The sequence below is a fragment of the Balaenoptera borealis genome, assembly GCF_965194805.1.
Source record: "Balaenoptera borealis genome assembly, chromosome: 11".
Classification (NCBI taxonomy): Eukaryota; Metazoa; Chordata; class Mammalia; order Artiodactyla; family Balaenopteridae; genus Balaenoptera; species Balaenoptera borealis.
This window is the reverse complement of record NC_138868.1, coordinates 39,464,049-39,481,226: the sequence shown is the minus strand read 5'-3', so window position 1 is coordinate 39,481,226 and position 17,178 is coordinate 39,464,049. Positions and strand designations below refer to the sequence as shown.

The following is a 17,178-nucleotide window of genomic DNA, read 5'->3' as shown; positions in this document are numbered from 1 at the left end:
GTCCTCACCAGACCTACTCTTTACAACACCCCCCAGAGTCACCTTCTCCCTATTGTCACCCGAACACTTCCCTTCCACACCTGGACCCAGACCCCAGTCTTCTCAGCGGTCTGGCAAGTGGCTCAAAGAGGTGACATGGGGGTGGGAGGGGCGGTCACTAAAGACCCCTCTAGGTTTCTGGGGACTTCTCATGGAAGGAGAATGGCTGGACTGCCTCCTTGCATCAGTTCTTCACAACAACTCTGTGTGTCTGTTAATCAGATGAGGAAACTGAGGCTCAGAGAGGTGAGGTGACTTGCTCAAGGTCATCCAGCTAGTAAACAGTGTTGCTGAGATTTGACATCAGGGCTCCCTGACAGACAAGTGTTGTCTCTTGGGTGTCTGGAAGCAGAAAAGAAGGGAATCTGGCCAAGCTTGGCTGAAGTTCCCTGTGTCCTGTCCTCTCTGGATCCTTGCCACCTGACAGAGCCCTCAAGTCCCATACGAAAGGCAGGGATAACTCTGTCCATTTTACAGCTGGGACAACCAAGGCACACAGAATTATTCTCTAGCCCTGGACTATACAGCAAGTTGTGCAGGGCAGAGGATGTAGGTTCAGACAGGATACACTTGGACAAAAATCTAAAATAACTCCAGTAGGGGGACAAGTGCAGAGATGGAGGAGTCCCAGGGCTGGGTCCAAGCCCCCCACTCGGGGCCCAGCCTCACAGGTCAAATCAGCGGGGCCTTCAGTTGAGCCAGGCTGTATCTGAACGTGCCCCTCCCCCGCCCTCAGACATGCGATCTCCCCAGAAACTTGAACCACCCCCAGACAGGTGAATGGATGCAGATGTTTTCCCCAAGCTGCTCTGAGTGAAGCTCCCTGTGTTGTTCCTAAAGGGAACCTGCCCGGGACCCCAGTGGAATGATTCCCACACAACCCCCGGCTCAGCTTGCAGGATTGGCTTTCCTCTCCCTCTCGCTCCCGCGTGGAGCCCTGCAAAAGGCCCTTTGTGCAAGGGCCACAGTGAAATGACGATCTGAGGGACAGCGGCACAAAGGAGAGATGAGCCCGTTAACCCGAGAAAGGGTTGATAATTCATAAGCTTGAGAAACAGGCAGGAAGGTAAAAGTCTAAGTTTCATTAAAATGCCCTGATGCCCCCAATCATGGAGGAATCGTTGAGAAATGCTTGTCCTAGGAGGAGACCTCACCCTGGAAAAAAAAGAGGGCTCAGCTGACGCCAAGAGAAGAGCTCATTATGTTTTTCCTCTGGCTGTGTTTCTGGGCTGGAAAATGTGCGGCACAGGAGAGGAATAATGAAGGGGCTGAAATTTCAGACGCTACCAGTGAGCCGTGAGACAGGGATTTAGAACAAAGCAATGTCTGTCAGCTCCCAGTTTCCACCTCCCACTCCACGGTGTCTTGTACCATTAGCCTTCAGGGGCCCTGAAGCCCCTGGCTTGGCAGCCCAGATTGGGATGCTGGTAACAAACACGCTAGAAGCTCTGGGCGGGGGTGGGAGGGCCTCTTCTGTCTGGACATATAAAAACACAGCTCTGGGCTCTGGCAGGAGCGAGACCTGGAGGTCTGCCCATCTCTGCCCAGACACTGAGGTGTGGCGACCCCAAGGGAGGGGCCCCTGGGGTGCTGAAGAGAGATCCCTGGACTTGGCAGTCAGGAGACCCAGGTTCAAATCCTGGCTTTGTCACTTACTGGTTGTGTGACTCTAGTCAAGTCTCTGATCTTCTATCAACTCTGTAAAATGGGGATGATAAAGCCAAGGCATACAGTGAGAACTGGTTGTCAGCATGTTACCTGGCACATTATAGGTGTTTATTAAATCTCCCTCTCTGCTTGCTTAACAAACACACAGCATTCTATAACTGGTATATATAGAATGGATAAACAACAAGGTCCTATGGTATAGGACAGGGAACTATATTCAGTATCCAGTGATAAACCATAATGGAAAAGAATATGAAAAAGAATGTATATATGTTTATAACTGAGTCACTCTGCTGTACAGCAGTAATTAACACAACATTGTAAATCAACTATACTTCAATAAAAAGAATACATTTAGAAAAAAATAATACATTCATATGATTCAAAAGCCAAATAATATTAAAAGACGTAGCCTTAAAAGACTCAATCTCACCTTATCCCCCATCCACTCTAGTTCCCCCTCCAACAAGTAACTGCATTGTGTGTGTGTGTGTGTGTGTTTCCTTAAGCAAACACAAACAGAAATCATATATATTCTGGGAGTGTAAAATACATGTTGTTTTCTGCAAACTAACACACAGCATTTATGTGCCAGATACTGATACAAGTACTTTGTAATATGAATTCATTTATTCCGGTGTAACAACCTGATGAGGTAAGTAGTATTATCATCATCCCATTTTACAGATGAGGAAACTGAGGCAGGGGGTTAAGTAATTTCACCAAAGTCACACAGCTAATGAATAGCAAAGCCAGGACATTCCAGCTCCAGAGTCTATGCTCTGAAGCACTGCACTATGCCAGTATTTCCTCTTCCCTTCCAGGAAGAAGGCTATGTGTCCAGAACTTCAGGTGTCAGGACATAATTATGCTCTTCCTTCAGACATAAGGGAGGTGGGGTGCAGTGCAGCAGGGGCAGCAGCAGCTGGGAGCCAGGTTCTCAGCTCCACTCAAGAAAACAGGCAACACACTACTATATACAAAATAGATAAGAACATACTGTACAGCACAGGGAACTCTACCCAATACTCTATAATGGCCTATATGGGAAAAGAATCTAAAAAAGAGTGGATATATGTATATGTGTAACTGATTCACTTTGCTGTACACCTGAAACTAAGATAACATTGTAAATCAACTATACTCCAATAAAAATTGAAAAAAGAAAACAGGCAAGTGCCTGCAGCCAGACTTCTATAGGCCCGAGGACAATCTGTCAGGATATGTCACCTTTTCCTCTCCCAAAGGCTCAGAAGGGCGAGGTGACCACGTTACACCACACAGCCTAGTGAGTGAATGAGGGGGAGGCAGGAAGCCTGAGGGCTTGGTCCCCACATCCCCCGAGCTCTGCTCACTCACCTGGAGCCCGACGCTGTCTGCCTGGCCGCCTTTGATGAGGTGGGAGATGAAGAGCCCGCAGCCGAACTCGAGGCCGCCACGCACGCTAAGGCCGAGGCCTTCGGGGTGCAGCCGGTCCAGACGCACCTCCTTCAGCTTCCTGCCATGGGAGGAGGGGCCGGTGACGGCCCAGCTCTGGCCTGATGGCCAGCGCTGCCCCATCCACTCGTGAGCGACCCTGTCCATCCCAGGGTGACCTCTCCCACCCCTGCCTCCAGCCTGTGGCTCCCTCCGCACCTGGAGCGCCGGGGGGTTAGTTGGTCGTACTCCACCTGGTGCTTCAGTGGGATCAGAGGCCTGATGGCGTCAAACAGGGGCAGGCGGCTGGGCTCGTTGATGACCAGCTTCAGGTCTCCCACAAGCACGGCCACGTCCATGGTTCTGCAGAGACACAGGGACCCTGAAGCCTCCCCCTTAGCCATGACCTCTGAGACCCAAGGATTCCCAGAGGAAGCAGCCCTGGGCTGGGTCCCCACCCACTGGGCCCAGGCCTTGGAATTGAGGAGAGCTCTCCTGAAAAGCCCAGAGCCCCTAACGATGGGTCGGGTGTCTCAGAAGAGTTTGTTCTCCCATGTAAGTACCTCAAGGAAACCATCGAAGTAGGGGTTGTTAACCCATCCTGCGGATGAAATCAAGCCAGGATTCAAAGTCAGCTCTGCCTAGTTCTGAAGCCCAGCATCCTTCCAGACAGGAAACCTCTCTGAGATGGCGGTGAGCCCTCTCATCCCCTTGTTTCCTGCTCTGAGCTGCAGCCTCATACTATCTCTCACAAACCTCCACCTCAGACCGTTCAGACCCTCAATGTCTGGGGCCAGCACTTCTCCAGCTGCCAGCTGACTGGCTCACTCTCAGCCCATCTTTTTTTAAAATGTAAATTGCTCCCCTTCTCAAAACCCTTCGATGGCTCCCCACTGCCCAGAGGACACAGTCCATCCTTCCTAGTAGACTCAGGGCCTCCATGACCTGTTTCTGTGGAACTTCCCAGGCTGGTGGCTCTTATGATCTCGGTGTGTCCCAGTTCTACTCCCCCAGATCACTCATCACCTCCCAGTCACAACCTGTGCTTTCACATCTCTAAACCGTTGCTAATGTTGATCTCTCATCCTGGAATGTCCTTCCCTGATATTTCCACCCAGCAAAATCCTTCTTACCCTTCAAAAACCTAGCTCAAGCCTTCTTGATCCTCCCTCCACAGTGAGAACTGAGAACTCCTTTCTTTACATTCCTGCTTTTACCTCTACTCAGCAGTTATTTTACTGGAACTTGTATTAGTTGCTAGTGTCTGTCCATCTCCCCCAACTAAGCCACAAGTTAGTTGAGGAAAGGAAGTAGATATTCATTTCCAGACTCTGCATGGTGCCCGGCCAGTGGCAGGAGCTTATAAATGTTGCTGAATGAATCAAAAAGCGGGTGAGCGATAACAGACATCTGACGCTGGCACTGGGACCAGCTGGCATTTCCTGTCCTATCCCAGCAATCACACTCTGTTGAACCTATCTGGCTACTTGACAGCCTCCCCCATCAGACTGTAAGCAACTCGATGGCAGCAACCAGCCTGTCTTGCTTATCCGTGTACCCCTATCCCCTAGCACAGAGGCATGCACAGTGTATTTGTGTGAATATTTGCTGAGACAAGTGAATGGCGTGTCTATTTGATTCCCAGGAACACCGAGCATCAGCCTCCCTGAGCCCCCCAGGATAGGAGGGGGAGGTCCTCCTGTCTCACAACAATCCATCCCAGGATTCCCTGAAGACAGAGGTACCCGGGGTGGCCCACAGGAGCTGGACCCAGTACACTTACTGGTGGTACATCCGCAACACATCGTAGAGATAGTCCTTTTCTGCATCATTTTCAATCAGAAAATCCACCTGGAAAACCCAAAGGCAGAATTACAGCTCCAGGCCCAGCACCCTGATAGCAGATCCCAGGGAAGGGAAGGCCCCTGCTGGGGGACCTTCTCCACATCTCCTCAGGGCTGTGAGAAGAGGAAGGAAGCCAGAGCCAGGGTGGCCCCCTGACTCCAACACATCAGACTGTGCAGACCACCCCAATGTGGTTCCAAGAGTACCTCTAAACATCCGATGTGGTCAGGCTGAGCCTCGTCCCCAGGTGGAGTGATGTGTGTGCACACAGGCATGCACACGGATCTCATACACGTGAACCCCCATGTGACAGCGATGCACCCCCATGGCAGCCGTGCTGCCGATCACCTCCATGGCTGTGTCACCTGTGTCCAGTGTGGCAACACCAACGTCAGCTCCCCGCTCTGGAAGAAGCCCACTGTCTTACCTGATGGTGGCTGTAGTGCCGGATAACTGCTTTCAGAAAGGATTTAGGCCACTCGCTCAGATAGCACATCCCACCCGCCCGGAGCACCCGACCACTGAATTCCTCCTTGTCCAGTCCTGGCCTAAGCTGGGTCGGCCCTGACTTCTGGTCACTCCTTCCCCTTCCCAGGCCCCTGTATGCCTCCCCCGCCACCCCAAGGGGAGAATCGGGTTACATTATTTCAACTTCACTGACGTCAATGGCTGGGAGTCCAAGGTCAGGGTCAAGAGCTGTTTCATTAGCACCTCAATCCCAGGGGAGCTGGTGGGCCAGGAGCCCCAGATTCCACTCCCTGGGACAGCTCAGTGTGAATCTCTGTGCACTATATCCTTAGCTCTCTCTTCAGCCCAGGACTGAGTAAGAGGGCAGGGTGGAGGCGCGAGGGGTCCTTGGGTCCCTCCCTCCTCCAGCCTCCAGGCCCAACAGCATGGTCCAGGGCCTCAGCCCACAGAGGGAGAAGCTGCTGCTGGAAGCTGCAAGCTCCCACCTGATTGGTCCTCAGAGGAGGGCCAGGGCATCTTTGCCTTTTTCTATGGGTATCTTAAGGATTCTGGAAGGTTGGGGGAAATCTGTCTGTCCCAACACAGAGAGGATGTACTGGGCCCAGCCCTTGGGATTTCTGGGCTGAACAGGAGGGGTACAGAATACAGATTTCTTGTCTCCACCTAGCTGTACCCCCTTCCCTCTAGAATTAGGCTGAGCATTTCATTAAAGATGAGAATAACCTAGGAGGCTTGCCCTGCACTCACTGACTCACAGTTGGGCTTCAGCAGCTACAGAAGTCTATCCCACCTGCTCCAAGAAGGGCACTGCTGCTTTCTCCTACTTCACTGCCCCTCTCCTCCAGGCCAGGGGCTCCCAGCTAGCCAGAAGATGGGGGACAGAAGCATCAGCTACAGTGGGTGGTACTGAATCTTAGGTGGTAGCCCGGGCTTTTACACACACCACAGAAGTGGGTACCTCCAAAGGCTCATCTCTATGAGGGCCCAGCCTGGACTCTCTCTCCCTACTCTGCCTGGGCCTGCAAGAGAGGGGTGGGGAACAGCACCAAGATAGGCCTGGGCTGCCCACATGTGGCTGTGGAAAAGGAGTCTGAGCAGAGAATAATTCTGAATTTCCCTAGGATCAGGGGCCAGAAATATTTAAATAAATTGGATCATATCACTTGAGTACTTAATAGCTTCTCATTGTACTCAAAACAAAATTCAAATCCAAATTCCTTACCTTAACTTATCAAAGCCCAACTTCAGCTCCTGACTGGCTGCATGGGCCTCCTTTCAGTGCTTCCCACAGGCCCCACTCGCTCTAGCCTCAGGGCCATCGCATGTGCTGTTCTCTCTGCCTGGACTGCTTCCCCTCTTCCCTGCATGGCTGGCCTCCTCCCCAGGGAGGTCTCCCTGCTCACCTACCTAAACAGAACCCACTCCCACACCCTAGAGATGCTTCAATTCCTTCACCGTAAGAGTCACAATTTGTAATTAAAGGCTTGCTTTTTTGTGAATTGGTCTGTTTCCTTCATCAGACAGAAAACCCCATGAGGGAGAGATGAGGTCTGTTTGTTCCAAATCTCTTGTGCCTAATGCATAGTAAGTGGTCAATAAATAAGCATCAAATGGATTTGTCCATCCCCCTGCCTCTTGGTACATCCACAATCAGATGGGAGAAAGGGAATCACTGGAACAGAAGGGGAAGGGAAATAATATTTGCATCATGGGATGGCACCAGGAGCTTTTCCGGGCTTTATTCCATTTGTTTATCTCACCAGCCCTACAAGGCCAATGTTCTCACACCATTTTGCAGATGAGGAAACTGAAGACCAGAGAGGTTAAGCCATCTCACTCAAGGTCCCACAGCTAATAAGAGACAGAACTAAGATTTGAACCTTGGTCTATCTGATTCCAAAGCCTATGCTCTTCCTGCTGGCACCACTGCGTGGGTGAGTCAGGCCTTCCAGAGAAAAAAACTCCAGGGCCTCTTTAGGCCAAAATTTGAAACGTTTTGCTCTCAAGAAGATCTCCCTTATCTCTAATCCCCACCACTCTCCTCTGTACTATTAAGAAAACCCTTTGGGTTTGGTTCATAACAAGAAAGAAAACACAACATCTTTTGGATGACTCTTGGAACCGCAGATGTTCTGTTCTCTAAGAAAGCATAAAAATCCCATCTGCTCTGATTGCAGTGAGGAGAGCCCAACCAAAGGGCTTCTAGCTCAATTCCAGCCATGGGTGGTGACATAAGACAAAGTAGAGGAGAGGGAAATCTCTTATTGACTGAGGCCTTAAGACTGAAGCTCTCTCCCACCCCTCCTTGCAGAAATGCCTCCTGCTGCATCATTAAATGTAAGAAGTGAGGCACTGTCCTCGGTAGACAGCGTTTAGGCACTGGGTGGAGAGTGGGAATGGAAGACAAGGGCAATTTCCAATGTTAGAGTCTAGAGTTCTGCTTTTCTGCCCTCCTGGGCCAAGCATAGAACGCCTGGAGATGCTCTCTGTGGAAACAGCCTATTCCCGGGGGGTCCCAGGCTCCCGGTCCTTGTGGGCAGCCCTCCAATGCTGATCACTGCATCCAGAGGCCCCACTGAGAAACCACATCCTACCAGTCTCCTTCTGAGGCAGCCCGCAAAGTTCAGCTCTTTAGCCTGATGTCCATCCACTCTCACTGCTTAGGTCACTCCAATCCTGGCCTTCAGTTCTGCCCTTACCTGCTCCTCCAGGGCCATCTCCATCATTCCCCAAGTGGGACTCAGGCTGCAGCTGAACAGACCCTTCCCCCAACATATTGGAACCTTCCCATCCTCACTCAGAATGTTTCACTGACCCCCAGAAATTCAACTCGTCCATTTAAAAAATTATCCACATACCATTATATCTGGGAAAACACATCCGGTTTATGTAGAATGCTCTTTAAGTACAATGTAAGTGATAAATCAAAATGGTGGTACTCTCGTGACCCTGACCAGTCTCCACCTGGGAACGTCTCCAGAGAGACTCAGGGATAACAGCACTGCTTTGTTCTCTGACCACACCCAAGTGAAAACACACAGTCACACCTCAGTCTCTGGGCTTTAAAAGGCACCGAGAAAGACAACTGAGAAGCATGGAACTTTCTCTAGAAGCCCAAACTGTGCAGTAACCTCACCACTGTAATTCAAATTTTTAAATATTTAAAAAATGTATATGGTATCCCCTCCTCCTGGAATCTGGGTTCAAGCAAACTCCCCAGGAGGGTCTATCCAGCACCAGTCCAAGGATCAGTTTCAGGGAGCCCTGCCCTTGGGCCCTTTGTACCATTCTCCCGAAACCTTGAGCTCAGGTACCTGTAACCCACGTGGCACAAAGTAGGTCTTCAACAGCACCGTGCCATGCACACAGGTGCACAGTGCTCAGTGTGCCTGCTGAATGACGAATGAACTCCTTCTGCCTTAGACTGGAGCCCTCCTTCCTTCCTCTCCGCCCAGTCGAGTCACCTTCCCATCGCTCCTCAGTACACAGCCTCCTGGATCTGTCTCCTCTCAGCTCAGTTCCCACTGCTCACAAAGAGTAGATCCCAGACCCAAGCAAGAGGGATTGCCCTCCCTCCTCCCACCTGACCCCTGCCTTCATTTAAGGGGAGTCCAAGCCCCCTCTTCTAGAGTCTTTCCTGACCGTGCCCAGCCCAGAGCCTCCTCACGGGCCTCCCAGCCCGAGGCCCTTCTTGCCCGGCTCCCTCATTCAGTACAGACTCTGCTTACAGACTGGCCACCAAGTCTGAAGAACTTTACTTGCATTATCTTTAACCACCCAACAACCCTGTAAGTGGATGGATATTATTATCCCCATTAGACAGATGAGGAAATAGAGGCTCAGAGAAGTGGGAGAGATGAGATGCCTGCTGGCTCCAAAACCCCTGCTTGTTTTCTAACTACCACATGATATCCACTTATAGATGGAACTTTCTTGTTTGCATTTGTCCAGTACACATTTACTGAGCACCTACTGTGTGCAAGACCGTGTCTTCTTTCTACAGCTAGATTTAGAAAGTTTTTCCTTTTCTTGGATCCCCCTTGATGATGGGCACAGAAGCCCTAAGGAGGCCACCATCTACAAAAAACTGTGTGGGGGTCTCTTTATCACATCAATCCCCCATTCCCACCCACCTTGTGTCTGGTCCCCTCCATCCAGCATGGGCATTCTCTGACAGATGCTCAGCTGGCTCAGTGTTATTGGCCTGCATGGTGAGCGGGGGAGGTGCATCTCCCCCCTCATAAGGTTCAGGCCCCGTGTCTGGGGCAGTGGAGGCAAATTCTGGCTTTGGCCTTGAGCCCTCTCCAGCCTCATCTCCCTGCCTTCCTGCATATGGACTGGCCTTTCAGAACAGCCGCACAGGGGAAGCACACAACCTTCAGCTTATGCAAATTCAACTCCAGGCATGCACCCAGCCAAAGAAGGAGAAAGAGAGCAAGAAGCAAATTAAATAATGCATGTTGTTCCACTGGGTGACATTTGCCCTCCTGGGGCTGTGCTGGGGATTAAATGAATGAATGTATATAAAGTACTTAGGACAGTGCCCAGGGCTCCAAAATTTCAACGGCTCTAAAATGTGTGCTGGATCTCTTCCTTTTTGCCTCCAGACCCACAACCCAGCCTCCTCCACCTGGTTTTATGTCCCAGGAAGCTTTGCATGGGCCCCTTGCCCTCTGCTCCCTGCTGTGTTCAGCCAGGGGGTGGTGAGAGGGCCTGGGGAGAAAGGGAGTGGGGTTCTGATTCCCCGGCTCCCTCCATGCTGGACCACCACGAGGCAGGTGCCCCCAGCTGAGGCTGCAGCGTCTGACTGGGCGTCTCTCTTGCAGCCATGCTCTCCCTTGTTCTGGAACCCCCTTCCGTTGCCCCTTCAGGAGCCCCTGGCCTCCAGCTGCTGCTCCTCCCAGACTGTGTTACCACGCCTTGTCAGCTCAGCCATCCCTGCCCTTCCCTTTATGCAGTCCCTTCATAAAACTCTTCAGTTTCCCATTTGGATGAGCCACCTGCTTCCTGCTGCGACCCTGGCTGGTGTGAAACCTTAGGTATTAGTACTGGTGGTACCAGCAGTACTTCTCTGGAGCTTTTCCTCCACCTGCAAGTCTCCTCAAATACCAGCTCTCCTTGGTCAAGTCTTTCCTCAGGCTCCCCCACAAAGCCTGTCCTGTCATTCTCTGTGCACGGGATGGCACTTTGTCCCCACCTCTGCCATGGGACTCACCAAGCTGTGTCGGACTTTCTTTCTTCACCTGCCTGTCTCTCACTAATCTGTATCTAGTCCCGACACAGGTCTAGGGGAAGGTGGGGAGTGAGGCCACAAGCCCCTTCCCCATCTGAGTTTGCACGTCTCTGTGCTTCAGTTTCCTCATCTGTAAAATGGGGATAAAAGTATCTCATAGGACTTCATCCTTCTATGAGAGATTAAAAATTGTTTTTTTAATTATTCATTGAGTTAATAGTTGTTAAATACTTAGAACAGTGCCTGGAAAGTAGCAAGTTCTAAGTGTTTGTTAATTAAACTAAGTAAGAATAAATGAATACAAATTCCATGTTCTCAGCAGCTGGCAGAGAGTGGATCCTCCATAAATGTCGCTGGGATGAATGGATCTAGCTCCACTTCTGCCCAGGCCTTCACATTGTGCATCCCAGATAGTACTGGATTTATCTGACTCATGTTTTATTGTCCTTCATCTTTTCAAGAGACTCGTGTCATGCTACCTAGTTGGTAGCATTTGACCCAGTGCTGGGCACAGACGATCACGCCCTTCTTCTGCTGGTTCTCCTGCCTTCCTTGCTGTTTCTTCTCCTCTTCCTCTCCTCTACAGATTGGGGTGCTCCAGGCTCTGTTCTGGGTCTTCTTTCCATCTGCACTGTGTCCCTAAGTGACCTCATCAGTCTCTGGGGTTTAAATACCACCTATTCCCCAAGGATTCACTGAGGCTTATCCTAGCACAGACCTCTCCCCTGATTTTCACACTCCTACAGCTACTGGCCTTCTTTTTTTTTAATATATATATATTTTTAAACATCTTTATTGGGGTATAATTGCTTCACAATGGTGTGTTAGTTTCTGCTTTATAACAAAGTGAATCAGCTATACATATACATATATCCCCATATCTCCTCCCTCTTGCGTCTCCCTCCCACCCTCCCTATCCCACCCCTCTAGGTGGTCACAAAGCACCGAGCTGATCTCCCTGTGCTATACGGCTGCTTCCCACTAGCTATCTATTTTACATTTGGTAGTATATATAAGTCCATGCCACCCTCTCACTTCGTCCCAGCTTACCCTTCCCCCTCCCCATGTCCTCAAGTCCATTCTCTACGTCTGCGTCTTTATTCATGTCCTGGCCCTAGGTTCTTCAGAACCATCTTTTTTTTTTTTAGATTCCGTATATATGTGTTAGCATACGGTATTTGTTTTTCTTTCTGACTTACTTCACTCTGTATGACAGACTCTAGGTCCATCCACCTCACTACAAATAACTCAATTTCGTTTCTTTCTATGGCTGAGTAATATTCCATTGTATATATGTGCCACTCATCTTTATCCATTCATCTGTCGATGGACACTTAGGTTGCTTCCATGTCCTGGCTATTGTAAATAGAGCTGCAATGAACATCGTGGTACATGACTCTTTTTGAATTATGGTTTTCTCAGGGTATATGCCCAGGAGTGGGATTGCTGGGTCATATGGAAGTTCTATTTTTAGTTTTTTAAGGAACCTCCATACTGTTCTCCACAGTGGCTGTATCAATTTACATTCCCACCAACAGTGCAAGAGGGCATTCTTAGTCACCTCTGTACTTGGAGATGTAAAAGGCATCTCAAACATAAAACATTCAAAATGGAACTCTTGGTTTCCACCACCTCCCGCTCTGTCCCCACCAACCTGCTCCTCCCAACACATAGTCTCACCCTTGATACCTTTTTCTCCACACCCACAGCCAATCCCATCAGCAAAGCCTGTCAGGTCTACCTTGAACATGTATCCTCGGTCTGGCCACTCCACCTGGTCCAACCCCCGCTTCCCCTCCCTGTGCCCTGGGCTACATCAGAAGCCTCCTAAGTGAGGGTCCCTTTTCTACCCTTGGCCCTCTCAGTCTGTTCTCTACCAGCAGTCAGAGCAATTCTTTTAAACTGTAATTCAGTCATGTCACTCCCCAGCTGGCTTCTCTCACTTAGAACAAAACCCAAAATCCTGAGTATGGCCTATCAGGGCTCCACCACCACTCTGATCCACGCCCTACCACTCTTCATTCCATAATTCTCAGAAACACCATCCTACTTGCTGTTCCTAAAGAAGGCAAGCAAATGCTTGCCTCAGGGCCTTTGGACTTGCTGTTCCCTCTTCCTGGAATGCTCTTCTACATATATCCCCATGGCTCCTTCCCTCATTTCTTTTATGTCTTTGCTCAAATATCACTTCTTCAGAGAGGTTTTCCTGACTATCCTATAAAAAGTACTATCTTGTCACTTTATCCCCTCACCTCAGTTTATTTTTTTCATAGCATTCATTACTACTTGGCATTATATGATACTTTCATATATGATACTTTGGTTTACTTGTTAACTGTCTGTCTTCCCCACTAGAAAGTGCTCTCTAAGAGGGCAGAGACTTTGTTTTGTTATTCAATGGTTAGAGTACTGCCCAGCATGTATTAGTAGCTCAGTCAATATTTATTGCATGCATGAATGAATGACTGAATGAATGATTAGCAAATCCCTAGAATGTAGAGGCTCTTTCTGACCTTCTTATTTATCCCCCCAACCTCTTCTGCCAGATGCCTAGCTTTGGGCAGGTCACAGTATAGATGCCCATAAATGCATGATTGCTGAACAGTCAATAAATACTTTTTGAGCAAATGAGTAACCGAGTTCCTGCAACATGCAGATGCAGTGAGCATAGGGGCAGCCTTCTTTTGAAAAGCTGGTTCTCTGGGGTAGAAGTCTTAGTCTCTGATACCCCCTCCCCTCACCTTGGTATCCTGACTCCAAGGCTGTGACCGGGAAGGGCATGCAAGTACTGCTGGTCTGCTGGTGGCCTTGGGGAAACTGCACAAGCCCAACAGTCCCTGCTCAATGGCCTGGAGACTGTTGGCTCATCCAACAGAATGCTCTGCAGGTATCAGCTGGGAACAGTGTGGTCATTTACCAAATGGTTACCAAATGACCAGAGCAGCCAGTATTTGAATTCCTATTTAATCCTAACTGTCCTGTGGGGTAAGCACTACGAACCTCATCGCAAAGCTAAGGAAACTAAAGCTCGGCAAGATTAAGTGGCTTGCCCAAGGTCTCACTGGCAGTGAGTGACAGGATTGAGATTTGACCCCAGTTCTACCTAACTCCAGACAATAGACAACAGTGGACATTTGTTGAGGCTTCACTAAGTAAAAGGGTCTATTTAAGCTTCCTACACATGTGTAGATCTCATCTAGTACTCACAACAAACTTACTAGTTAAATATTATTGTTATCCCTATTTAACAGATTGGAGAACTGAGGCACAGAGAGGTTAATAACTTGCTCCAGGTCACACAGCACTTTCCATGACAACACACTACCTTTAAAATGTTACCTCCAATGACTAAGAATTTATTTAGATTACAAACCATTCCCAAGGGGTAAATTTGCTCTGAAACGCTAGGGAAGGGACATCTTAGAAAGCAATCAACAGGCAAGGTCTCTCCTCTGCTGCTTCATCCTCTCTCCACAGTTCCTAGATGATCTCCACCCTGGGAGGGGAAGGTTGCTGCTGCCTCCGAAGCAACAGGGCACAAAGTCCAGCCCCAGTCTTGCCCAGCATGCCCTGCCTGCTCACACAGGGGCATTAATAGGTAATGACTTTTGTGATGCGGAAGAGCAGGGCAGTGGAAACACAGAGGCTTGAGGCCCTTTGGAGCCCATGGGGCCTGTGGAAGAGGAATAGGGGCTAACCCAGGGGCTGAGTCAGACACCAGGGACCCCAGATATAATTCCCTCAAAGAGGCAGAGAAAAGTACCCCATGAGGAGAAGACAAAAGAGGACCCGACATTATTTTCAGCCCAGGGGCAGGAAACTGAAATTCAAGCCTGAGTCATCTTGGGGTGGGGGACGGGCAGTTGTGCTCTTTCAACGTGGGTTGCCTGAAATCTACACTCACCAAACGGCCTCAGCGGCTGAAATTTCTCCCCTCAGGTCCCTTTGCAACAGGATGAGCTGGTGAACACTCTCTCACACTCCCCTTGCTATCTGCCAGCCCCCAAACTCCTGCTTGAACTTCCGGTTATCTCTCACCCCTGGGATCCCAAGGCCTCATTTTCAGAAGACTTCCACCAGTATGAGCTGCTCTCTCTGTCCCCCCACCAAACCTTGATTCCAACACTCAGCACCCAGTTGTGGGTAGTTATTAGTGTAGGTCTGCCTCCCACCCACATGACCAGCAATTTGAGGGCACAGGCTGGGTCTGGCACAGGGTGGGTGCTCAAAGCATGTTTCTTAAATGAACAACTGACCGTCGGCCCCTAGCCCCAAGCCCCTGGCTTTTAGCCCCTGTGGCCTCCGCACTGGCTGGCTCCTTGGGCTCCCCTGGGCCTCTGTGTGGCGAGAGAGGGGCTAAGCATCCTGACCTTGCCTACCTGACCTCTGCCCCCTCAGGCCTGGGAAGGGGGTTGGCTTGGTCTAAAGACACTGCCCTTCTGGGCAGGCCTCAAGGTACTGTGTCACCCGTCCCTCAGGCAGGGCCTGTGGGTAGCTCCAGACACCCCTGCCTTTATCCTTGGGCTCTGAGGCATCCTCAGGCCTGGTGGGGTGGTCCACTGGGTCTCTTCAAATGGTCCTCTTTGACCTTAGGGTCTCAGTGACTCCTGCACAGCTCTGGAAACAGTTCTGGAAAGCCTGGGTGAAATCCAATAGCTTTCCGTGATGGTCTCTGAGGATTCCGGGCCACCAATGAGGCCCCTCACTGGGACACACCAGGGGAGAGCCCGAAGGCTCTGGCTGACTGCCTGGGCCTCCTCCCTTCCTCCCACTGCCCCCTGGCCAGCCCCAGGTCCGCAGCTACTTCTCAGGCCGTCAGAAATGCCCTTAAGTGGGGAGGGGGCTGCCTGGAGTGCTTCGAACTGGAATTTTGAGGTCAAAAGACAGAAGGAAGCACCCACTTCCCCTCTCTACCAGTCCTCACCTCTCAGACACTACCCCAAACCCTCTCCACACGTTCCAACAGCCCAGAGCTGGGAGCACCAGCAGGGAGGGGGTTTGCCCGCTATGGGCTATCTCAGAGAAATAGCCTGTCTCAGACCAAGACTGGAAGGAATTCTAACCCCAGAGAAGTCCCGAACCTGGAGCGCAGAAAGAGAAAGGACACTTTAAGGAGATCAGTTTAGTGGTTCCTATACCTAGAGTCCCACTGCACCTCCCTCATTTTACTGGGGATCCCTGCTGGCAACCAAATGACCCTCGGGGTCCCAGCCCGCCCAAAGCCCCAGGCCCTGCTGGGAAAGCGAGGGGTGGTGCCGAGGGTGTCCACTTCCCACCCACTCCGCCCCGGACTCCGAGGTCCGGGGCGCTTGAGGGGCCCCTAGCAGCTCTGACCTTGTGCCGGAATTCTCGGGCCACCTTCCGGTCCATGGCTGGGCCAGATCGAACCGCTTGCTACACAACTAGCTCCTTGGGGTGCGGAGTGCTTGCTTGCCCCGAGCCGGCAGAGGCGGCGACCCTGACAGGCGGGGCCTGGGAGGGAGGGGGCGGGGCCTGGGAGGGAGGGGGCGGGGCCTGGGATGGGCGGGGCGGGGCCGCGGGGAGGCGGGAGGCCCAAGTCCTGAATCGCGTCGCCTCTCACTGACGCCCTGGAGCAAATGGGCTGGAGTGTGTGTCAGTGATGGTGGCAGCGGTGGTTGGACTTGAGGCTGGCGCTGCTCTTGGAATGGCTCCCAGGCACACGCAGTTGAGGGAAAGGATCTCAGGAAGCTGTCTGTCACCCTTTGCCAGGCATCTCACCTTCAGTGTGCATTCCTCCGTGGGTTTTTCCCACTTGGAAGAAATCTTCTCTTTGTGAATTCTTTGGGGCTGGTCTTATTGTGGCCCACAGGAGCCTGAACCAGTGGGTGGGAGTGCCCCTTCTTAACTGATTTCCCCTCCCACGTTCCCTAGCTCCCCTCCAATCACACACACACACACACACACACACACACACACACACACACACACACACAGAAGCATAGAAGGGCCTGGCAATGACATCCTGATTTACAGCTGACCTTTACCCAGGGCCCAGGCCCCATCTGATTCATTTGATTCAATTCAACCAAAGTTTGCTTGACTCCTAGGTCTAGTGCTGGGGTGCAAAGATAATGATGAACCAAGCCTGGGACAGACTGAGAGGAAAGAGGGGGCCAGGAGAGGGGTGATAAAAACAGACGTGAATGGAAAGAGTGGGCACTTTTAATTATGGGGCTTGTTCTTGGATTTAACTCAGGGTGAGGGCCTGCCCTGTTTGCACCATGTCAAGGGACAGGGGACAGGAGGTGGACAGCAGCCCAAATCAGTGAACAACTGTAACTTCAGAGGCACCTAAAGACCCCCTCCTTTGCAGCCCACCACCAATAGCTGAAGTGTTGTCAGCAGACTATTTTTATTTGGGCTAAATTATTGCCTAGTTTAAGATATAAATCCTTCCTGGAGAAGAACCTTAAAATATCATCCATGTTCTCCCCTTCGTATTAACTAGTTAAGTCAGAGATAAAAGAATTGTGAGATTTTCAGAGGCC

At 50.8% G+C, this 17,178-nt stretch overlaps 1 protein-coding gene across 3 annotated transcripts in view; it reads right to left on the bottom strand.

Annotated features, from left to right (window-relative positions):
• USH1C (USH1 protein network component harmonin) overlaps positions 1-16,133 on the bottom strand; it is a gene marked incomplete at its 3' end in the record, with an annotated part of 52,273 nt that extends 36,140 nt beyond the window's left edge. For all 3 annotated transcript variants that reach the window (XM_082341556.1, XM_082341558.1, XM_082341557.1), the window contains exons 1-4: positions 16,004-16,133; positions 4,907-4,974; positions 3,343-3,486; positions 3,067-3,205 (exon numbers count right to left, since the gene is read on the bottom strand). In XM_082341556.1, the coding sequence (XP_082197682.1) occupies positions 3,067-3,205; positions 3,343-3,486; positions 4,907-4,974; positions 16,004-16,039 (387 nt within the window). In that variant the 5' untranslated portion in view covers positions 16,040-16,133. The remainder of the gene's footprint in view (positions 1-3,066; positions 3,206-3,342; positions 3,487-4,906; positions 4,975-16,003) is intronic.
• Between the last annotated feature and the right edge of the window lie 1,045 nt (positions 16,134-17,178).